A 25,758-nucleotide genomic window follows, 5' to 3' on the forward strand; every position below is an offset into this window, starting at 1 on the left:
AGTGGTTTTAGAAACTGAGTTAGCTTAGCCAGTCAGCTAGCTTAGCCAGTCAGTTAGCCTAGCTGGCTTCTAAAATAAGGAAAAGCAGCTTCAAGCTTATGAGGAGTGCCGTCAGCTCTACAAAGGTTTGCTCAGTCCCTTTTTGCTCTTCATCAGTTAAGTTCTTCTCTGTGAGCTTTCACTCCGACTGAGGCCTGTTGAGGCCCTGGCCAGGGCTTATGCAGCCTGTTGTTACTCTACACTTCTGTGGTTTATCAGTGAAGTGTGTGGATTTACAGACTGAAGTCTCTGTTAGTGACAACAGACACATAGATCTGCATGCTTGTCTCCTCTATGAAACTACTGTAACTACAATGCATTATTATATTTCATTTTAGTGGCAGCTAGGTTTGCCGACTGGCTAAGCTAGCTCGCTTTCTAAAACCACTGAGGTGATCAGGCTATCGGAACATAAACACTATACACAAAAACAGACAGTATACTGTTAACAATATATAAAACTAACTGTGAAAGTGGCTAAATAAGGATTAAACAGTGCTGTAAGAAGATTGGCGGTGAAACTAACGTTACTGTAGAGCTGACAGGAAGTCAGCACATATGCAGTTCATAAATTGGATATACATTACACTACATTGTGCAAGTAGTCTATTATGAGAGAATGGGGCCAGAGGCCTCCCTTTCATGCATTTACTGGAGGTAAATTGAACTGCGCACAGTGTGTCACAAGGAGATGCTAGATCCAGGGCTTAAAGCAAGAACATTTTCTGTGCCTGAAATGTGTTCAGGGGTTACGACAAAGATGGAGGGTAGGGGGCAAGAGCGTAACTTTGTTTTGAAAAGTGATGGGGACATAGGGGCTCAGATTAGGGGTGTGACGATACACAAATACTTGCCAAACAGTAGATAACTTAAAGGTATAGTTGGTAATCCTGTTCAGAAACACTTTTTGTTATACTGGGTGAAATGGTCTTCCCATCGTCACAACGCTGCGCGAAGGCTGTCCAAATTCAGAGGCTCCTCCAAACGCAGCCCACAAATGCAGCCTGGCCTTCCCTCTTTTCGGAGGACGCATCGCTACTATCCTTCGCGGCCTCCCATATCCCAAGATCCTTTGCGCACCACTGCTCAGTCCCGAAACAGAAGAGGAAGCAAGAGAAAATGGCGACATCAAGTGGCGCAGACATGACATTCAAATTTAAGTAATGGGTTTATACTCGGTTTTTAGTCATGTAAACATCCAACGCCAGATAATTTATGTTAAAGCTCTGGTCTACGATCTGAGAAAGGTTTGAAAAAAGCACCCCCCCCCCCACACACACATCCCTCCCCTCTGTGCTCGTATCGCTCTCCCCTCGGAGTCCCGCGACACACCCCCTCCGGCTACAAGCTTTTTTTTTCTCTTCAACGAACTTTATACGTCCCGCAACAAGCACCAAGAGCAACAAGCCGGCAGAAACCAAATACAGCCCAGCTTTGAATGCGGAGTAACGATGTCGGATTCACAGATAAAGTTATTACAATGCACGTTAAACTCACGTAAATCTTGTAAGTCATTACAATGTCCACTGCTAAGCTCCACAGCCAAGCTAGCGTAACGTCATTAGCATGCTACAGCTACGTTACCTTACAGCTACGTAATAAGTTACAACAGCTAAGTTAGCCACTTCTAAAAGTTATTGAGGGCCAAGAGACTAACAGATGCTGCCGTCAGCTTTCATCACAACGATCGCTTCCACATTGTGGCTGAAAAACAGACCTGTGTGAGTCTCGGAGCAGCTGTGTGTGTCCCTGGTGCTGTCTGAGTAGCACCAGACTGCAGCTAGGACACACACAGCTGCTCCGAGACTCACACAGACCGCGACACAAACGTGTCCGTAAACCGTAATCTCTTGTTTATGACAGATAAGACACACAAATACACACATCGTAACGCGTTTATGATAATCCATCATATTGATTTAGCAAAGGCTTCGTTGAAAACAAACGGACAAGACCGGGAGGAGGGTTAGCAAAACAGCTGAGCAGTGACCGGGCGAGAGGTTGTTATGGAGAAATAAATCCGGACAAAAAAGATAAAAATAAAATTTAAATAAATCCGAAACCCCTCCGCTTCGCGTTGGGATTTCATCCATCCCTTCATTCATCTTACTTGCTGCTTCATTTAGCTGCCACGAGCAAATAAATAGGCTGATTTGGTGTAAACATGTTAGCTTGTTAGCTTGTTGTTAGCTTACAATGCTAGCATAGAGGCTAACGTCTCCGTCGAACAAGTAAACAAGTGTTGACAACACTGCAGAGACAGACACCGTCTAATAACACAGAAACAAACTAACGGCAGCTTTCACAGTCATAAGCAGCATCGGCATGAAAGTTATCTGTGTCACAACATCCACAATAAAGACGAAGGATACCTGCTCAACAGAAACGCCCCTGTGTCAGCATCGGGTCCATATCTTCACGGACCTTTCGCCACCGTTCAAACAATGACCCGATGTTTATTCGGTTTGAGCCCTCTTTGTTTCACATCTCCGCTTTGTGTCTTTTCAGTGACAGACTCTTTCTTTGACTCTTTGTCGGTGGGGCGAGCAGAGGCAGCTGAACAGCTCAGAGCAAAACAAACCTCTTGTCCGCTTGTAGTTTCAAATGCGGAAGTGGGTCGGGACCAGACGTGAGCAGGAGCAGGAGAGTGAGCGAGGATTGGATCGGAAAATTGATCCAATAGGAGCCATCCGGGCCGGATGGTTCCTATTGGTCAATTTCTTTTCAGTTTTACAGACACTAGAGAGAATGGATTTTTTTGGTTCCTTTTACTCTTCACATTGTGTGGGTGGTACTATTGGGTCATAACCACCATCTAAATGATGTTAATAATAATAACAAATCTTTCAAATCGTAGACCATAGCTTTAAACTTCAAAACCTCCAAATTTCAACTTTCAGTTAAAATACGTTACGCTGGTGATGCTATGGTAAATATAGTTGTTATTCACCAGTGGGTTAATGTTTATTTTGTAATGTTAATGATTCAATTCAGATTTGACACATTTTGTTGTTAATTTTTGTACACACACAAATAAATGTACACGTTTGATAGATTTGAACCAAAACAGACTTTAATGCATCTCTTCATTCACAATCGTGACGTAAGGGTAAGGGGCGGGAACATCTGGTGAGGCAACCAGGAAATACTCCGAAGGCTAGACCGTCCCATTTACCAACGGTAGACGCGGCCTTCAAAGACCTGTCCGAAGGACCCGGCCCTCGTGGACCGCGAAGGCTAGGCCACTGAAGGCTGCAGCCCCTGAATTTGGACACAGCCATTATGTGTTCAGAAAAAGGAAGGAAATAAATCAGACCTCTGTGGCAGCTGCAGGCCTGTAAAGACTCTGACCAATCCCTCCCTCTCGGTCCGAGTTGAAAGAACCAATCAGATGCCTTCATGTGTCGTCCTGCCTGCACCCCCCTCTGTCCCCCCCTCCTCCCTGCGCGCACTCATCACGTGTCACCGTTGCCGGATATATTCAGCACACTGCATATGGAGTTAGCAGGAGATCCACTCCAGGTCAGAAGGTGGCGGTAATGCACACCTAACAGTTGTTTGCAGACAGCCATAAAACAGCAGAAGAAGAAGAGTTAGCACAGTTAGCAAGAGAGAACAATGGCAGAGGAAATGCAGCTAAAGTAGCACTTCCAGAAGTGATGCAGAGGTTGCTGTCTTTCTGTTGGACAGGTAATTATTTGTTTTGCTTCGGGGGGATTTGTTATTTTCATGAAATATGTAACGTTAGCCAACTTAGCTACTTTTGTAGCTTGTATTAGCCCAATGCTAACAGCTCTCCTCTGCCCTGCTGACGGACTGTCTGATGCGCGTTCAAGTTTGTGGGGGCGGGGCTTTGGACGGAGCACTGGGAGGGGGAGAAGGGGGTGGAGCTTAGACGAGGTGCCACTTTCAAATCTTGCTAGCTCTCCAACATTACCAACTATACCTTTAACATATCTGAGGTAGAACATTCAAAACAATTACGATCAAAGTGTAAGCACTGATAGTCTGCTGTTAGTAGAGCAGCTAGAAGAGCCAACATGTAAAGAAGCAGAAATCTCAGTAATGCCAGACAATAGCGACAGCAAGCTGGATCATTACGGTTACTCTGTCACGATAGACTCCAACCCTGAGAATGAGGACCAACAGAAAGACTACCTCGCAGTTAGCGAACAGGGGATAACAAATTAAATACATTATATTTGGGACTCACAGATCAATGATTTTGGAGATCACTGACTTGGGAAAAACACTATTCAATGTTTTTTTCTGTCAACATTGTAAATATGTTATTTGCTTAATTTGTATAGTTTCAAGCCATTTTGGGAGGATCTGGGCCAGTGGCTAAACCAGAATGGGTTCCAGACTGGAAATTAAATCATAAAATCACTATTTACTGATCTTCCAATACAATTTTATTTGGGGATTTATCTTCTCTCTAAGGGGAAAATACTACATGCCTGACATGTTAAGGCATGTCTTGTTGCTGGTCTGATTTCTGTCATTCTAATTTAAGTCATTAAAAAAACATTTTTAAAATACATTTCTATTGAGTAATTACCTCTCCACATGGAATTCATGTAGTCCTTGACCCGATCAGCTGTAGAAATAAAATTCTAAACAATTTCTCAGCTTATCAATTCATATTTCGGAGAGAAAAAGTGAACGTAGGAGATGTATTGTTAATGTCATTAAGTGTGCTAGTGTGAGTACACCCTTAGACAGTAGAGGTGGCTGAGGGAAATGGTCATGGTGGGGACGTTAAAAGTCAGGATTTGTGTAATATATCACTGAGTACAGTCCTTTCACCCAGTCTCAGTATATATCACACACATCCGGACATTTCAAGTCCCCACCATGACCATTTCCCTCAGCCACCTCTAATCTCGCTTGGGCTGGTCTGCCACCTTGTTAATGCTAGCTAGCAAGGTTGATCAATATTATTAATCTCCTACATTCACTTTGTGTCTCTTTTAAAAACTGTGATGAATGTGTAGAAATAGAAAAATAATAAATGGTTAGTACTAAGAACAGGATTCACAGTTTATTTATTTAATCTTTTAATTCAACTAACTAACTATTTTTAACTAAGTTTCAGTTGAGTAGTGTGTCTGTTTGGAGTGTGGTGTCAGTAAAAACTGATATACACAGATCCGGACCTTTAACGTTGTCAGCGTGTTCGTTTGTTTGAGTGAAGACATACAATGACGTTCTGTTTAACTATTTATTTAGAATTGTATCATTAAGGAAGCATGATCATGGACCTTTCTCTGTTAAACAAATCACAGTCAGCGGATTGCTGTTACTCTGTAACCCGTCGCCCAGAAAAAGGATGCAGATATTCACATTACAATAACAGTTATGTTTTTGCTGTTGAGGTGTTATAACTTCTCATTGGTCAAAAAGGTGAGGAGGCCGTGGTCTAGACTTTGGCTCTCCTTTCGTTGGTGCACAGGCTGGTCCCAGCCTCTTGGCAACACGATTTCTCCAATCCGTGAAGACATCGCCCTGTGGAAAGACCCTCCCTCTTCCTGTTCTCTTACTGTCTCATCCTGCACTGCTTCTGCACTACTTTTGAGTTCCTCTAAGTTACACTTTGCTATCATTCCACAGACAGATACCGCTCACTACAAGGTCATCATGTGCAGGCAACTTCCCAGCTGGCACCAGACGTCAAATAGACGTCATAGAGACGTTGCCCTCCTACGTTGAATAGACGTTAGTATTTAGTTGAAAATGAAAATCGGGTTGACGTCTAAACTTAACGTTGATCTGATATCAAAATCCAACGTTGGACAGATGTTACATTTTTATATTAAATCAACGTCGGGTTTAGACGTTAACCTGATTTTAATTTTCAACTAAATACTAACGTCTATTCAACGTTGGACTTAGATATCAAATCATCGTTGGGTTTAGACATTAACCCGATTTTCATTTTCAACTAAAATATAACATCCAGCAAATGTTGGACTTTGATATCAACTCAATGTTGGATCTAGACGCCTACCTGACTTGCATTTTCAACTAAAATATAACATCCATCCATCGTTGGATTTTGATATCAAATCAATATTGGATTTAGACGTCAACCAGATTTTCATTTTCAGCTAAAACATATCCAACGTTGGATTTTAATATCAAATTTACGTTTTTTTCATTTTCAGCTACAATACAACATAGCTATGCGACGTTGGATTTTGATATCAAATCAACATTGGGTTTAAAGGTCAATTCTTTTCAATTAAAGTATAACATCCACCCAACATGTGAATTTTAAGTCTAAACGACATTGGGATTTGACGTCATCCCTTTTTCGACAAAACTCCAACATACATTATATTTTGATGTCAAACCAATATTGGATTTTGATGTCAAACAGATTTTCATGTTCAACTACAGTTCAACATCTATTTAACAGTATAGTTTAATGTCAAACCAACGTTGGGTTTTGATTTCAACCCATTTTTCATTTAACTAGAATTCAGTGTCTATCCAACATTGGAGTTTGATGTTTAAACTTTTGTTGGTAAGTATTAATTTAAGACACTGTTTAGCTGTATGGGTAAATAACTAAAACTGGTTAACAAAAAGGCTTTTTAATAAAACATTTAAGAATAATTAAAATTTTAACATTAACAAAAATTGAACACATTTAACATTAAGGGAAAAACAGTTTCAACATTAAAAAACAATGAATATTTAAAACTTAACTTTTAAAGAACAGTTAACAACATTTAAAAACAACAACAACAACAGGACAGTGCAGTTCCCCAGAATGAACAGAGGTGGCAGTAGAATCACAGTCACTGCTGCATCTGGCTTTTCCTGCCACCTCCGCCCACCCTGTCTGGGGCATATTTGAGGCAGAAGGAAACAGCCTTGGAAATCTTCGCCTCCGTCTCCTCCTCCCTCCCTGGAGTCTTCAGGACACTCTCTGTAAGAAATATTTGAAACTTCAGAGTACAGGACAAGTAAGGCTACAGTAAGAGTAAGGGTGAATTCCAATTCTTATTTTCATCCCTACCCCTACCCCTAGCCCTTAACCCTTGCCCCTTGAAACAGAGCTACAAGGGGTAGGGGTTGAAAGAAAACCCCTACGAATTGGGACACCCCTTCAACAATCACATAGGTCATCAGTAGTCTCTGTTGGCTTTCACGTAAGCAGACGTGACAAGCTTTTGCCACAAATCCTGTATTCAAAACCATGTTAACTTAATAAAATCTAATGCAGATGAATTGGTTCATTGTAAAACATTTATTGATGTAAATGTGGTGATTTATGTACGTAGACTACAGAGCCCCCAGGCAGCGCTGCTCTTCTGTCCAATACACACATGAAGCTTCACTTTTAATTAGGGATGCACCGATCCGACTTTTTCAGTCCCGATACCGATGCCTGAGCTTTGTGTATCTGTCGATACCCGATACCGATCCGATACCGTTGTTGAATTAACTGTATACCTTCCACCTTATGCCTTCCTTCCACCATGTGGAAGAGACTAAAGGCACCAGACTTTCCTAACTAAGACAAAATAATCAAACATTTATCAAACAATGTAAACATGTAAAAAAATATTTGAATTCTTATTCATTTGTTATTTAAAAAAAACAATTGTGCATTCAAATCTAAAACGGAATGTAATCAAACTTCTTAAATTAAAATAAATAAAATGTAGGATGTGCTGTGACGGAGGAAAGGAAAAAAAACTGGATCTGTTCACTAGCGGCGCCAGGATTTTGATTGTGGGTGGGCCACAAGAAAAGTGGATGGGCCAATTAAAATAAGCAAAAAAAAAAAAACGGGGTTCCCCTTCATCTCTGTTTCAGCACTTTTCTGCAGCACTGAGGACAGCGACTCAGTAGCCTACCTGTGTGGCTCTTGTGTCGCTGTCCTCAGCTCAGTGCTGAAGCGGACAAAGACCTTGGCAGTAAGCCTGACTTCATTTATCTCTTTTGAACGTTCAATACAACAAGACTGAAACGGAATTATATCTTTGGAGGGTCTATTTCTCTCTCCATTTATTTACTCAGCATGGCGGGCAGGGAACTGTCCAAAATTATTTAACTGTTTCTAATAGGCCTACATTCAGAATGACAGAAGTACATATCGACATGAATTGAAATAACCGCAGCATTGAATCCGAAACAGCTGCTAAACACAAACGGCAGGAAAACGATCCAAAATGATTTCTCCTGTAGCTTATTTCTTCAGAATAATTAAATGAATAACATATCTAACCATATACACAACAGCATAACAATCCGAGATAGCTGATAAATAATCACACATGCACACAATTTAATTCAAACGTGCTTGTGGGACTTGGGGCTTGTTACAGCAGGAGACGGCGGGGTTTCGTCCTGAACACAGCAAGAATTTCTTGATATCCCAGCGCACAATCTCATGTTTATTCATCAGCTCATCCGTCAGTGCCATTACTTTAGCAAATGCATCATTTTCATTCCTGAATTGTGTGTAGCTGTCCTTGAGCCCTTCAATCAGATCAATACAATCTGTAACTGAGAGTGTGGGAGATTGTAAGCCCTTAGTGGCGTAGTCGCTGACTTCAAACAACTGGTTGAATGTGACAAGCAGAAACAAAAACTTTTTTGTTTGCATTTGGTGCAGTAGGGAGTCAGCTTCAAGTTTTGTTTGGCCAGAACTTTCGGAGAATGTGGCGAGGGTCTCCAAAATAGGTCCCAGGAGCGTCAACACCTTACTGACTGCATTTGACCATGAGCTCCACCTCACATCACAGGATCTCTCCAGCTCCAGTGTTTTTTGCCCCGGTCGCATCTGCTTTTGGATTTCCAGAAATTTGGCGTGTCTGTGCGCCCCAGTCATAAAGTTATGCAAGCTGTTTATAATATCGAAAAACGTTGAAATGCTAGGAGACACTTTAGCTGCTGTGCACAGGACAAGGTTGAGTCTATGTGAGTTACAATGCACATATAAAGCGTGGGGAAACGTCTTCTTCAGTATCACATGTACCCCTCCTCTGTTCCCGACATGACTGATGCGCCATCAAACCCAAATCCGACGCACAGCCCCAGGTCCAGCTGCAATGGCTCCAGCACCTACAAAATCTTAGCCGATATTGCCTCTGCAGTCATGTTGCCCGTTTCCACAAATCCCACAGCCCGTTCTTTCAGTGTGCCGTTGTGCAGGTATCTGACCCATACTGCCACTAGCTCTCTTTTTGAAATGTCTTTGCACTCATCTGCTAAAATCGCATAATATGTGTCCGGTTCATCATGCAAATCTGCCTTTATTTTTTTTAGGAGTGATGCTGCGATTTCCAGTATCTCATTCTGTATAGAGTGGTGCAGCAGTTTACCATTCTTGGGTAATTCATCCAGTCGCCTTTTTATTTCTGGGTCATATTTGGAAACCAGGTCAAGTAGTTCCAAAAAGTTACCCTTGTTTGACACATCTGGATTTTCCCGATGCCCACGCAATGGGATTTCTTGTTTTGCACAGAACAGGACGAGATCTATTACCATCATGATGTGCTGCCTATGTCTTTCAATGAAGGACTTGTCACTGGCATCGTTGTTCAGCTGGTTAATAATATTTCCTCATCCTGGCTGGTGACTTTGCTTAAAACCATCCATTTTCCCCAGCGCTGCAGCATGTGCCCTGCTGGCTTCATGTTTGCCACAACCCTCGGAAAAATGTTTCCAGTCTTTGAAGCCCGTATTAATGAACCTATTCTCATAAGCTACTTCAGGGAAATGACGACAAGACTTACAAAATACAGCATCTCTTGAGATGCTGTATTCCAGCCACGGGAATTTTGAGTACCACCTGTCAGAAAAACTCCTATCTTTCCCCGATATGTGTGTGGCTGGGAATGTACGGAGTTTGGGCTGGCTTGCAGGCTCATCTATTGATGACAGGTCTAGCGGAGGTTGTGACAGGTCTTCTTGGGGAACGGCATTTGTGCCAGGCTGCTGAACCCTGTCTCCTATAACACATCAAACGATTTCATAAGTTACCTCTGCCTACTGCCAATATTATTTTTCCCTCTAGAAAATGTGCATACAGACACTATACCTTATACTATAACGTTAACGTTAAACTATAACGTTAACATTAGCCTAACCGTTACTTGCCTTGCTGGTTTGAGGGGGTGGCTAGGGGAGGACTTGACGTGGAGAGGCCGGCTGAGCTGGATGGTAATTGATCACTAACGTTACTTAAAATGGTAGTTTTCTTCTCCTGCTCCTCGGAGCGTTTCTTGGAAAATTTAAATGAAAACAAGCTGCTTTGCTTGGCCAAGTTTCATATAAGCTAATAGCTACCGTCTGTGTCTGTCTCATGGATCATGGTCTGTCTGTTCTGTCTGATTTCTCATCTCAAAGCTTGCGCGCCAAAGTCATTCATTTCATTGGATCACTTGCTGGTGACGATGCAGCCTGTGGGCGGGCTTAATAGTCCACACAGGGTAGAAGCCGCTGATTGGCTGAGAAGCTTTCACTCAAAGCTTTCCTCAGGCTGCTTATTGGATGAACAGCTAGAAAGAAAATCACTCACTAATCAGTAGGCATGAGTCAAAATGGGTGGGCCCAGGCCTAAAATGGGTGGGCCCAGGCCCACCGGGCCCAATAGTAGCGCCGCGCCTGGATCTGTTTTGGTTTTAAGGGATATTCAATGGAGGACCCAAACGCAGACTCGCAGGCAAACACACAGGAGGCAATATAAGGGGAAACAAAGGGCGAGCTTTAATAATCAAAGCTGAATATACAACTGGCAAGGAGGAAAATACAGACAAACTAAAAAGGGACACGAAGACAAACACAAAGTAACAACTAAAGGCTAACACGAAGTAGGCTACAAACCGAAAGCAAAGTACAAATCAAAAGAGAAATTAAAACTACAAACACACCAAATGGGAGACACGAGGAGTCACAGGAGGAGACACTGGGGAGGAAGCTGGTGGGGAACACAGAACATCACAGAGAAACACAGACGAACACAGAGGAAGACAGACCAAGACGGACAATGCCGGACACAGGCTAACACAGGCTACGAGCTAACACGAAGACGGTCGGGAACGGGACATCAAAGGAAAGACGGAGTACAACATGGACCACGGACCAAGACGGGGGGGAAACGAAACGATCAGACAAAAACATGAGGGAGAACAAAGGCTATATACACAGACACTAATGACGGGATGAGGTACAGGTGGAGTGAGGACGGACACGGACAGGTGAGGGGATTAACGGAAAAACACATGAGGAAGTGAAAAGCAGGACGCGACACACAAGGGTACAATTTCAAAGTAAAACAGGAAACAAACCAAACAGACAGAACCATGACAGGATCGGCCCGTGGATCTGTTAATTTTTCCGATCCCCGATCCAGCTATTTTGCCAATATCGGGGCCGATATCCGATCTTAATATCGGATCGGTGCACCCCTACTTTTAATTCAAACAAACTAATGCGACTGCCACAATTGTTACATTTCATCAATGAGACCAGCATTTGTCTCCTAAAAAGAATGTAACCAGCCGGCGGTAAACCTCTAAAAACCTGCGGGTAAGTTAATTGGCGATCGTCTTTTCTCCCGGGATGACAACGGAGGTTGGCTGGCCAACGAGCTCTCCAGACGGGCTGCTGCCTCTGTGACGAGCCGTTGATCTGCTGCACAGGTGGAGCTTCACTTCTCCGAAAAACGTCAGAGCAAACTTTAAAACAGCCATCATTTGGGTAAACTAACCTCACATTGGGGATCTAGACAGTTACTGTCTCGCATGAAAAAACATTAAAACTTAGTGACGTAATAACAGCGCTACAGCGAGAAATAAAACAGCTTTTCGTTTTACGGCTACCGCTGCCGGTTGCCGCAAGATGCATTATGGGAAACTTGTCATACCCCTCGGTTTGAAGTGTGCCTCTGAAAAATCTCTGTTTTAAGGGCCAGATAGCCCTACCACTTCCCCCTAATCCTCGTCTGAACCAGAATCGGGACGCCCATACCACTTCACGTGAACGTGCAAAACGAAGGGGTAGGGCCAAAGGCTAGGGCTAAGGGGGGAATTGGAATTCACCCTGTGTGTGAAAAAGAGAGAGAGCGCACATCAAGAGAACACTGAAAATATGCTTTTTACCTGTAATCACACTGAACAGACGTAGCTTGGTGAAGGCAAGCTTGCCCCTCCCTCCTTTCATATTGAATCGGCTCATGAGGTCATTGCTCATCAGCCTGTGGATACAAGAAGGAAATGACTAAAAAGCCCAAATAATCAACTCGCAATATTTTTAACTGGTTAATTTTTGCTAACAAATATGTTATGTTTAATGTGGACTTCACAGTGGTTCTACTGGTGGCGCTAGAATGAGGGTCCATGGGTTCATCCAAACTGTCAGGATTCATTACCTGGCAAGACCACCGTTTCAACATTTTAGACTGGTGTTGATGCTTAAAGGCCAACTGCCATTTTTTACAACCTGAACCTTGTTTCTGGCATAAAATATGATTATTTACTCACCCAGATAACTTTGGTATCATTTGGAGTCCAGAGCCACGTATATAATGCAAGTAGGGATGGGTACCTTTCACATTTGAACCGATACGGTACTGATACTCGGTACCAGTATATATCGGTACCTGTTTTCGGTACTTTTTTGCGTATATGTGTGGTAATTATTTTGTATATAAAAAAAATTGTCAAAACTTCTGAATTTTTAATATTTATTTCTCAATAACATCAAGGAACTCCAACATAAAACTTAAGAGAACTTGAGAAAAATGTGTGTTGGGGAAAGTAAATAACTTAAAAATAAATAGTGAAAATAAATGACTCTATAACATTTTTCACATTAGAAACTAAAACAAACCACCCATTCAAGAACTATACCACACATCTTTAACAGTTCTGTTTAAGGAACACGAGCATATCTACTTTATCTGGCAAGAGCCGAGCCCGTCCATGCTGACTGTGTCCCCAGCTGTGTCTCCTTAGCCTTTGTGAATGGAGTCACCGTTGCAGCTCTCACTGTAACTGAGGGGCGGGTAGAGAATAGGGCAGACGGACCTGTAGATCAACATAAGAGTGTAACATTACGTTACGTGGAACCGAGCCGATTATAACAACAAATGCTAATCAAATTGCAAAGTCACTTTAGCTCATTATTTAGCCTACCTGGAGCCGACGAACTTGATGATGATGCCTTACTAATTGAGTCGTGATCGTAGGCGTCGTCATCGATTTTTGACGGCGGATCTTCTCCCGCGATGCTGGCTGCAGGTGATGAGCCGCCGGCTGCTACGGTGCCTGCTGTGGGAGTCGTAGTGGCCTGCGTTTTAAAGCTCTCGAAAACTGTGCTCTTCTGCGTCCACTGCCGTCGCCGTGACTTCCGCTCTAACTGACGCCCGTGAAGGTGCGTTCAGGTACCGAAATGTGGTACCGATTGACTTCACGTGAATCAATACTCGGTACTTCGGGGGGAATTCGGTCGGTACCAATAAAAGTACCGAATTCGGTACCCATCCCTAAATGCAAGTGACCGGGGCAACAAAAGGCAACCTCTAAAAAATGAATTATTATCTGCTGCGAAACTCGTTCATTTCACCAATATTTTGTCCGGTCTGCAAACCATGTTAGCAGTATAGCAGTAGCAAGTTCCAGGTAAACAAACCAGCCGTAGCAGAATGAATGAGCCGTGGCGGTGACATCATCCAGTTCAAAAGTTAGTAGCTCAGTCTACAGACCCCAGATGATGATAACGGGTAACTCCGGCTCCGGACTCAAACGGGAATAGCACTAGTGAATCATAACAAAATATGGTGAAATGAACAAGTTTCGCGGCAGATAATGCATTATTTAGAGGCTGCCTTTCGTTGCCCCGGTCACTCAAATTATATGGCTATACGTGGCTCTTGGCTGGATCTGAATATCATTTGAATGAAATTATCTGGGTGAGTAAATGACTGTATTTTATGCCAAAAATAAGGTCCAGGTTGTAAAAAATGGCAATTAGCTTAAGGTCAGTAAGGATTTGTTAACACGTACAAAAATCTCTTTACTTGAGGTTGATGTTTGCAAACATCTCATTGTCATTATCAGACCTGCCAACCTTGGCAAAATATTTTGACTACAACTTGTGTCGTGCAGCTTTTTTTTCCTCGCAAACTTTTGCAACTACTTTGCATACAGTAATTTCCCTATGATTCACTGGCTGGAAATTGGTCATGAAAAAATAAAACAATGAAATGTATATTTTTGGTTACTTTAATGAACAAAATATAGACATTTTAACCATTTCTTCACAGATATTCATCAGAAAACCCATCAACAGAAAACCAAAAAATGGTATGTCCTGTCCTCTGCAATGGATTCCTAACCTTAAAACTCTGGGGTAAGAGAAAAACAATGTGGAATTTAGCTACTTTCCACATCGTTACACACACGTGGAAATTAGCAAATGTTGCTACAACCTGGCTCAAGGCATCTTTTCTCGTCTCACAAGATGTTTTTGTGCATTGTCCCCATTTCAAGTAAATAAATTCCTATTCCTATACACACACCACTAGCGCTAATTTCTCTATTTTCTTCCGACGGTGCACTGAGGTCATTAGAGGAACATGAATGACAGATTTGATAGACCAAGAAAAAAAAGAAGTTTTTTTTACTTCGGCTTGACTGTCGGTGCTTATTTCCCTGTTGGCCCTGATATGCCGTTGTATTTCCACCGTGAAAGTAACATTAACATCTTAAATTTACCAAAAGTTGTCAGGTCTGCTGACACCGTCACCCACACACACACAGTTTACCTTTATAACTGCCAGCTGTTGCTGGGGGCGTGGGGAACAGGGAGGGAGGCAGAGGACAGGAGGCAGGAAGTAGGGGAGTGGGGCTATAACGCTAACGGCAGACTCTTTATTCTCCGCTACACTATGATAATTGGTTGAAACCGCTTCACCACCACACTGCTGCATCATGTTGTCATGAGTATTGCACATGCACATTTCTCACAAAACTCACAGATGTCAGTAGCTTTTTGTGTAGTTTAGAGGCGAATCGTACCAGTGTACTTTGATGTCAAATTGCGTACCTGCTACGCAAAATGCATGGTGCCAGAAGTGGATGTTCAACTTGGCAATCTGGTGGCCACAGCTGCATGCCAATTGTCAGTTAACCTCCATTCCTGTTGTATCAATGCTTCCTTAAAGTCCCCCTCCAATGATCCTTTTTGGTCATTTTAAAGCGTTCTCTGTGGTCTTTAAATTGTGATGAAGTTTTTAGCCAAAATCACAAAACCTGTGCCATTTCCCAGGGCTCTCCTTCTGCAGAGCACCAGTAGCTCATTAGCAATGCGCCTCTGGGTGGTGGGCGGAGACTGCGCTGCTCTGCATGCATTTTTAGTTATATATTGGTAAATAAATAATTATTTTGCCATCAAAAGTCTTTTCTCAGTGTTGTTTTTGTTGTTTTATAGAAGGAAAACAATGTTCAGACGTTTGAGGTGTCACTAAAGCAAAAAATATTGACGTCAAAGTCACTGTTCTGCTTGACATGTTTCTTTCCACAAAAAGCTCGTTTTCTCAGTGTTTTGGTCAAAAACAGGTGTTTTTGGTGAAACCAGCATATGTTCTACTGCCGTTTACCAAAGAACGGAAAAAGGTAGAAACAAACTTATTTTCCTAAAGAAAGAAGAGAGTCTACTCTTTCTCTTGGTAGTTTCGGTGTTTACATAGTCAAAGAACACAATATTCTGTGGGTCTTGAAAGATCCGTCAAAATGCTCTGAAAACGGCTGGCAGCCGATGAGTTAATAACAACATCTTATTGACTGAGTGTTACAAACTTACTTCTCCATGATCCTCTTCACATTGTCCTTCAGGTGGATCCCTCCTACCTTGGACAACCCATTTATCTGAAATTAGAGAAACAAACAATTTAGCAAAAAAGGAAGTTTTAGAGTGATGCACGATAATTGAGGCTGATAAATTGCTTATCCATTTCATTCATAATTCCAATAATGACAAATAGAAGCGAAGATAAGATAAGCGCACTGACTTGTCTTGGCAGGTCAGACACAGTTATGTGTCAAGCTATTGTGCCACAGTTGAGCCACATGAGCGTGCTTAGTGAAGAAGAAACATAGCACTTAGTGTTGAGTGGGGTTGTGCCGGTTTCTGGTTTGATCCGGTTTATGAGCGCTAGTTGGGTTTAATTTACGTTAATAGGCTAAACCCACCTAACTTCTCTGTGTGTGTATTCTAATGGCGCTTTTCCACTAGCGCAGTACGGTACGGCCCGTTTTCTTTTGCTTTTCCACTAGCCCTAGTACCTGGTACCAGGTACTATTTTAGTACCGCCTCAGCCCTGGTTCCAAGTGAGCTGAAGCGATACTAAAACGTGACGTCAGCCGACTGCCTTCCACTGATTGGGCAGAGCGTCGTCCCTGGAAGAGTGCGAGTGCGACGTCCGACATGAGAATCAAACCCAGAAAATTCCAAAACATAGCTGCAACAGCGCCACTGAAATGACTGCTGTGTGGAAAACCACGCTGTGATCCGTAATCGAGGAACAGACAAGTGAGTTTGGAGCTGACGAGAGGATCGAAAAAGAGAGAGAGGGACAATGCGGCCCCGCGATTGCCCCCGCGACGACCCCGCCCCCGCTGAGGAGGAACTAGAGAACTCAGCTGTAATGGAAAAGCACCTTTACCGAGCCGTGCCGTGACTGTGTGGTGGAAAAGTGCCATAACACTGCAGCCGCTGCTGGAACCTCTGGGACAATTTAGATATGTCTAATGCGTATTAACTATTTTAAATCAGTCCATTACTTTTTCATAAATGCATTTTAGAAGAAACGCTGTGTAGCATTTCATGTAAGCCAATGTGGTGCTACTGGAGTGCACCTAACGAATGGTTGTGTCAACTTTAACAGACTACATGATCAAATGTTAATCAGACTTTATGAATGATGTCATTATGTTGCCAATATGTGTGTGAGCAGCCACCAGCATGGAGACTTGTTTCTGCTGCAACATCTGATTATCTGATCTCTGCCCTGTCTCTGTAGCACTTTGACATCTTGACAGATTAACTGTAAACATTAAGCTTTGGTGGCAGGGTAATAAATATCGGGGGACAAAAGAAAAAGGGATTAAGTAGGGCTGTGTGGTATATGCGGTCGACGGTAGAAATTATATAAATTTGGCCAACGGTAGAGATTTGCACTGTACCGTCCCATCGTCGATGACGTCATTGCACCTGCCTCAGAGACAGCGGAGCTGGAGAGCTTGTTAAAAAAAAACAAAAAAAAAACGGTGCTACGTCCGAGATTTGGACTTGGTTCGGCTGTAAAGCTACAGTTGGTAAGTTGACGAAAGTGTGCGACTTTATGAACCTGCCATCACCATGGCCCAAAACACGGATGTTACCCCACTTTTCATATTTTTACGAAATCGCGGTGTACCAGAGGAGTGCCTCTCATGCTTCCGTAAACATCCGTGTTTTGGGCCATGGTGATGCGAGTTCATTGCTGAAGACCACTGGCGGTTCACAACCGGAAGTAGATCATGCGGGGACTACCTCCGTCCGAGACCATTATTTATTACGTTATTTCATGATAAGTTTCACGTTATTTCATGAGAAATATCACGTTATTTCATGATAAGTATCACGTTATTTCATGATACTGATCAATTTTTATTTTTGCTGGTGTGGCAGCAATACGCTTCCGTAGGAACCTGACGGTGTATCATCTTGAAATTTCCAACCAAGTCACAGACTTAACTTTCACTTTCGTCAGCTTACTACGAGGTGTATGTGCTGCGATTGGCTAAATGTCCGACTATCAGAATAAAGTGACAGTTCCAGCAAATATGACTGAATACTTGTTACCTACTGAAGCTTCAAATACCCACACGGGCAGTTTAACAGCCCAGTTTTAAACTGTCCATTGTTCCCTCGACATTGTTTCCTCACTTAAACTATGTATCACTGCATCTCTAAAATACAATACATGTTATTTGTCACATTTGTGCAAATGTTTTCATATCCTATGACCTCATCACAAGTACTCCATTACAGAAGAGGACAAAACAAATATAACCAACCTTCACTTAAGTTGGAACCTTCGCCATCTTCAACTTCCGGCTCACTCTCACTTACTGCACTGTCAAGATCACCTAATTCAAGAAACAAAAACAAAATGATTCTGTTAGGAGCTGCAATTATTTTCATTACTGTTTAATCTGTCATTCACTTCAATGCATTTCAATTTTAGGAAAATATGCAACAGTGTAAATAGCTTTCAAGCTGCACTATTTTTGAGTTAAGTGCTGCAAAATAGGGTAAAAAGGGAGTAGTTCATGAAAACAGTAGGGTTCACATGAAATAATTCTTAAAGTTATACATGAACAACTATTTTGAAAGATAAGATTTGGTACCTAAAAGAAAATCATTCAATGGCTTAGATTTTCTTTTTCTCCTTTCCATTAGCGCTTCCTCCTCCACTTCTGTAGCACTGGTTAGATCCAACTCCTCGCATGCTTTGAAGTCATCTATTAATAATATATAACAATAAACACAACAAAACGGTGTTAATTCATGATACTGAATTCAAGACAAAATGCACACAAACAATGTAACTGGACCTACCAGATCTCATTTTGATTTTTATAATTGGAAACGAGTTCCAACTATCAGTTGGTGTCTGCCGTTCTTTCAAATGTTTGGCAGCATTTGCCACCTTTGGCCAGAACAGCAACATCTTCTTGGTGTCGACCCAGCTGTCTGGCACCGTTCCCTCTTCCTGTCGTGTATTTTCTTGCCACACTGCCCTAACCCAAGCCATCCTGAAATATAACATACAGACAACTTAAAAAACATGGCTTTAAAATGAATAGAAATAAGACACTGACTAAATGACTTAGCAAAACTTCCTCAAAATCATATTTTTAAAAATTACCCTATGTTGATGAGGAAAAAAATATTGCTATTGGCGGGCCCGCACACACACACTTTAAAAAGGAAGTTTAGTAATTAGTAATTACCCTTTAGTGTATTCACTCCATGGTGTGCAATAGTGGCATGAGCACATACCCTGTATGATAGGGCAGACAGCACACTTTTCTGCTGATTTCTTCCTTGTCAACAAGCCTGTGTTTTTTGTGGACTCTCTCCCAGTTTTTGACATACATGATATTAATGAGCCTGGAGTCACAAGGTAGAGTGAAGAAGCTGTCCAGTCTTTTCTGTGATATGATATCACATACAATGCCATCATCCCGTTTTTCTTGTACAAAGGCAAAGCAATTATTGTTTAAGAGGAAACATCCATTCCTTTTGTTTGCTACAACAAAATGTCCACTTTCACGACCCGTCTGTTTGTGGCTTTCTGCCGTCTCATACTCAAAAAGTCTTTTTGCCACTTGACTTATGGGATTTTTGGCATTTTGCACCAGTTTCTTCAGGATTTGCAGGTGGTTTTCAAAGGCAAATGCAGATATGTCATTGAGTGAACACTTGAAATCTTTACAGTCATCTGACAGATGCCTTAAGTTGTGCAAATTATACACCGAAAAACTGTCTGTGTATATATGCTGACATTTGTCTACAAAATAGCATAGCAGTTGTTTGGCATAGTCCATGTAAGCAGCACGTGTCCTCTCACTGGAGTCCAGAAGGATTGATATCGCTACTGTTAGGCAGAGAAAGTGTTCATATACATTTTTGTGCAAAACCTTTTTCAAAACTACAGGTCCAGTATAAAGAAGGAATTGCCTAAATTCTGTGGTTTTCCACCGATCTAATTCAGACAATGGCCTGGGTTGGCGAGCAAATTCACTGGGAAGCTTCCCAGACAGAGAAACAAGAAGAGTTGAAATCTCCCCTACTTTTCTCTGTGACAGTCTACATTGAGGTGGTCCTTGTTTCAGAAAGCACAGCAGTCTTTTTACAACTCCTAGACATACTAAGTGCATATAATCAAGAGGAAAACCTGACACACATCCAATTCCTACATTAACTAAAGGGGATACTCCAACCTGATGATGAATATAAAGTCCATTGGAGAAATCTCGATCAGTTCTCAATGGGTAGTCTCCTTGGAACACAACTCTTTTGTTCTTATACTCTCCCCTAATTGTGCATCTTTCACAGCAGTGATATCCAGTATGTCCTTTTACACACTTTAAAAACACTCGAGCTGGAGCATCACAAACAAAAGCCTTGATGCACACGTGGATTTGTTTGCCATTCAGTGATGTGCGTTCTCTGTAGTTCTGTGTATTCAGCTAAAAAGTCTTCAAGAAAATGATCAACCGAGTTAGGTTTAGAGTCACCATAAAAAAGAGCAACTACGAATGGTTTAAAGTCACTGAAACGACAGATGATTGGCCAGAACTGGGCTTTAGATGACTTGAACAGAGGAACTCCATCAACGTTCACCGATAGGTCCACAGAGTTTGAATGTTGCAAAAAATTGCTGTTCCTAGAAATAATTTTCACAACAGAGCACTCAATCCCAAAGTAAGCATATTGACCACCACACTTGTCCTCTGTCTGGATTTGGCGAGGTGTTTTCAATAATGTCCTTGAATCCTTCGGCACATCTAAACCTTCATCTTTCAAAATACCAAGCAATTCATTAATTTGACTTCTACCACATTTACTTCTTTGTAGCCCAGGAAGCAAGCTTTTCTTGAAAGGTTACTACATCTTCTTTAGCAGAGTTTATGCCTTCTTCAGAATCAGTTGACAAATATTCTCTGTATCCAAAATCAGAATCAGTATCTGTATCAACAGGTTCACTTGCTTCTTGTAAGTACTGCTTTCCTCTAGTACAACAACTTCAACTTCATCTTGTACATCATGCTGGTTGTGATCCAAATTTTCAGGGCAATCATCTTCACTGCTACTTTCTAGTGCAATTGCTGCTGCTTCAGAGCGGATTTTTCACCAACGCCGCAGATAGGACATGCCATGATCTAAAAAACAAAATCCCACAAACAGAGGTTTTTTTTTGGAGGATCTGAACTTTTACTTTTACTCTATTACTTTGACGTTTGCCAACTCATTGCTCGTTACAAATTAAAATAGAAATATAATTAATCAAAGGATTATCTGGAATGGGCGTGTCTGAGAGGACGAGAGGAACAGCGTATGGTACTCTCGCGAAGATTTATCGGTAAGGGTGGGATGCGCGGGGTGGCAGAGATCAACAATGGTGCTGTGTGTAGTGAGAATGTATCATAGCGTCCGACCAGACGTTAGAAGGACAACGACGAGTTGGTCGCAAATAGTTATTTCATTCCCAAAACCGTAACAGCTACTGTCGACCCTAACTATGCCAAAAAACAACAGCAACAAACTTGTCTAACAGCTCTCACTCTCCCACATACACATGACTCCTTCTTCCCACACTCACCCTGCCCCCTCGCTTTATCATCCAACCACATACCTACCCATACCATACACCTTCACAGACTGTCAGAAATCACAGAACTTAAACACTATAACAGTGACATTACTGCAGGGTCGACTCGCTACAGTATTTCTTCAGTTGTATTCTTAACCAGACACAAGGCACCTTATTTAGTTGTGTTCTCAGAGGCAGATAGGCACACTTTTTTGTGTTCTTAGGCAGACAGACGCTTTATTTATTGTTTTGTTCTCAGGCAGACACAAGACACTTGATTCACTCACTCATTGCACTTATCATACTATTTCATTCACCCAAAGGTGAAATAAAGAGAACAAGGGGAGAACCATTTTTGGTTGTTTTACTTCTTTTTATGCATACTATAAAGATACTTTGTACTTTACTTGTACTTTTCATACTTCAGCATATTTTTCCACAAACGTGAGCTACTTTAAGACTGGGTGACTTTAACTTTTACCAAAGTCATTCTCAGTTATGGTACTTGTACTTTTTTTTTTTTCCAAGTACTTAATACACCTCTGCCGATTAGTGCCACCAATCACGATCTGATCATGTGAGGGAGCAATATGTCGACTTAAATAACTTATTTATTTACTGTATGTAACCTACTTGCCATGTTTACTTGTTGATTATATTTATGAAAATAGGGGGTTAAACACTTGATATGATTGCACAAAAAGTTTCTTAAATTTATATCACTGGATCTAAAAAAATATAATGGCTTAAAAGACAACTCCAATTACAAGTTGCCCGCAAGACTTGTACTAAAAGAGGGGAAGGGGAGAGGGAAGGGGACAGAGAGAGAGAGACGGAGGCAAAGATGCACTGCAATTAGGTCCACATTAATTCATAGTCTGTCGTAGATACTAGTAATTTGACTCCTTTTTCTGTTATAAAGAGGGAAAAAATTAAATAATCTACTTTTATCAAAGCCGAACTAATTTATACATTTTCCTTACCTTTGTTTACATTCACAGTCCAAGTATTTTGCCTCTCAATGCCCACAAAGCCGGGTTAAGGAGTCCTGAAATAAACACAAGTTCTTTACTATTTAAGTACCTGGAGAGCCTTAGGGGGGTGATGAAGACGACATAAATGCAAATACCTTACAAAACTGGGCTCGTAAAGCAAATTAACCTTCAGGGACCATCTCATTTTTGCATACACTTGTACCGCTTCGGACAAAAATGTACACTTACGAAAAAAAATCAGCTTTTTTTTTAGCTTAAATCTCTTAAACCACTTCTCTCTCCAAAACTACCAAATATTCCATAATTCTGAGGATTTTAACCCTTGAAATGCCAATTTGATTCCTTGATGTCACTGTTTTTTTAATGAAAAAAAACCACACAAAAATCTCCCATTAAAAATCCCATTAAACCACATTTTTTAATCTAATTGTTTTAACAAAAAACAATCATGCATTCTGTGATGAAAGGGTTTAGATTTGAAGAATAGCACTATTTGCTGGTAAACTGTGAAAATGAAAAATATTTTTAAGTTGTGTCACTGTCATCAACACAGACAAAAGGCCACCATTTTGTCTGTGTTGATGACAGTGACACAACTTAAAAATATTTATATATATATATATATAAAAGAAGATGAAAAGAAGAAGATGAAAATGTTGCCCAGAAAGACAAAAATGTCCCTGATGAGGCCTTAAGGTTAAGAAAAGAAGAAGAGCTCCGTGAAGTTCTGTGCAGCGAAAGGGAAACTCACTGAGGAGGGCTGCTGGCCCCGCTAGCTGTCCCGGATGCTAGCACATCCCCCTCTCTCTCTCAGCAGCAGTTGTTGTCAGGACTACAAAAAAAAAAGAAATACAGTCCGAGTGAAGCATCGGAGCCACGAACCGATACCCGGCCGCAGGGGCGTCGCTAGGAATGCAAAACATCCGGGGCCTTGGTTTATGTTAACGCTGCTGCTGCAAGTAGCCGTCAGAACCACGGTCATACATACTAACATACAATTGCAAAATCACGGTCATACAGACCATCATATTATTGCAAACCCAAGGGGCAGCCAGTCTCACGAGTTACACTCAAAATTTCATCAAAGAATCCACGTTATTGACATAGCAATACGTAAGCGTCGCATCAATATTAACGAATACATACGAAAGTTTGATGAATATCACCACCCCCCCTATCATCCAAAACAAATCAAAATATCACATCAAAATACTGAGTGAAATTAAGGAAAAATGAAGAACTCAGTCAGTATGAGTCCTTCCTCTTGTCCTCTGTCCTACAACACCTTAGCAACCACCTGGCAACATCCTAGAAACAATGAAGAACACCTGAGAAACCAACTTGCAAAAGTCTGGGCACAGTTGGGTGCATGGCAGTTAATTAATGTACCGTGTACGGCAAAGTATGCACATTGTGTATATTATACTATTTATCCAGGTTAATATTGTACTTCAGGCAAGATCTCACAATTTCTTCTTAAATGTAGCCTTTTCTCTTTCTTCTAACACTAAGCTTTTTGTTTTTTAGCTGAACAGACAAAAGGTTGGATATACAGTACAGACCAAAAGTTTGGACACACCTTCTCATTCAAAGAGTTTTCTTTATTTTCATGACTATGAAACTTGTAGATTCACACTGAAGGCATCAAAACTATGAATTAACACATGTGGAATTATATACTTAACAAAAAAGTGTGAAACAACTGAAAATATGTCTTATATTCTAGGTTCTTCAAAGTAGCCACCTTTTGCTTTGATTACTGCTTCGCACACTCTTGGCATTCTCTTGATGAGCTTCAAGAGGTAGTCACCTGAAATGGTCTTCCAACAGTCTTGAAGGAGTTCCCAGAGATGCTTAGCACTTGTTGGCCCTTTTGCCTTCACTCTGCGGTCCAGCTCACCCCAAACCATCTCGATTGGGTTCAGGTCCGGTGACTGTGGAGGCCAGGTCATCTGGCGCAGCACCCCATCACTCTCCTTCTTGGTCAAATAGCCCTTACACAGCCTGGAGGTGTGTTTGGGGTCATTGTCCTGTTGAAAAATAAATGATGGTCCAACTAAACGCAAACCAGATGGAATAGCATGCCGCTGCAAGATGCTGTGGTAGCCATGCTGGTTCAGTATGCCTTCAATTTTGAATAAATCCCCAACAGTGTCACCAGCAAAGCACCCCCACACCATCACACCTCCTCCTCCATGCTTCACGGTGGGAACCAGGCATGTAGAGTCCATCCGTTCACCTTTTCTGCGTCGCACAAAGACACGGTGGTTGGGACCAAAGATCTCAAATTTGGACTCATCAGACCAAAGCACAGATTTCCACTGGTCTAATGTCCATTCCTTGTGTTCTTTAGCCCAAACAAGTCTCTTCTGCTTGTTGCCTGTCCTTAGCAGTGGTTTCCTAGCAGCTATTCTACCATGAAGGCCTGATTGACACAGTCTCCTCTTAACAGTTGTTCTAGAGATGTGTCTGCTGCTAGAACTCTGTGTGGCATTGACCTGGTCTCTAATCTGAGCTGCTGTTAACCTGCGATTTCTGAGGCTGGTGACTCGGATGAACTTATCCTCCGCAGCAGAGGTGACTCTTGGTCTTCCTTTCCTGGGGCGGTCCTCATGTGAGCCAGTTTCTTTGTAGCGCTTGATGGTTTTTGCGACTGCACTTGGGGACACTTTCAAAGTTTTCCCAATTTTTCGGACTGACTGACCTTCATTTCTTAAAGTAATGATGGCCACTCGTTTTTCTTTACTTAGCTGCTTTTTTCTTGCCATAATACAAATTCTAACAGTCTATTCAGTAGGACTATCAGCTGTGTATCCACCTGACTTCTGCACAACACAACTGATGGTCCCAACCCCATTTATAAGGCAAGAAATCCCACTTATTAAACCTGACAGGGCACACCTGTGAAGTGAAAACCATTTCAGGTGACTACCTCTTGAAGCTCATCAAGAGAATGCAGAGTGTGTGCAAAGCAGTAATCAGAGCAAAAGGTGGCTACTTTGAAGAAACTAGAATATAAGGCGTATTTTCAGTTGTTTTACACTTTTTTGTTAAGTACATATTTCCACATGTGTTAATTCATAGTTTTGATGCCTTCAGTGTGAATTTACAATGTCAATAGTCATGAAAAGAAAGGAAACTCATTGAATGAGAAGGTGTGTCCAAACTTTTGGTCTGTACTGTACAACAGAAGAATCTCTTTCAAGCCCTGATGTCAGCGAGGATGAGTATGTTCCTCAATCTGTTGGACAGACAGAAAGTGACAGTTCAGCAGAAGAAGTCAAACAGCACATGGGTAAGAAGAGAAAAGTACAGCAAACAACTTCAGCTAACTCT

General features: G+C 41.7%; 1 protein-coding gene across 1 annotated transcript in view; it reads right to left on the reverse strand.

The window, feature by feature from the left end:
* Nucleotides 1–6,808: 6,808 nt before the first annotated feature.
* LOC311266364 (uncharacterized protein) overlaps nt 6,809–25,758 on the reverse strand; it is a gene marked incomplete at its 5' end in the record, with an annotated part of 31,439 nt that continues 12,489 nt past the window's right edge. Inside the window, 3 exons of the mRNA XM_084368713.1 lie at nt 6,809–6,976; nt 12,162–12,256; nt 15,865–15,929. Of these exons, the coding sequence (XP_084224839.1) occupies nt 6,846–6,976; nt 12,162–12,256; nt 15,865–15,929 (291 nt within the window). The 3' untranslated portion in view covers nt 6,809–6,845. The remainder of the gene's footprint in view (nt 6,977–12,161; nt 12,257–15,864; nt 15,930–25,758) is intronic.

This window comes from Pagrus pagrus, assembly GCF_965226575.1.
Source record: "Pagrus pagrus genome assembly, chromosome: 12".
NCBI classification, from domain to species: domain Eukaryota; kingdom Metazoa; phylum Chordata; class Actinopteri; order Spariformes; family Sparidae; genus Pagrus; species Pagrus pagrus.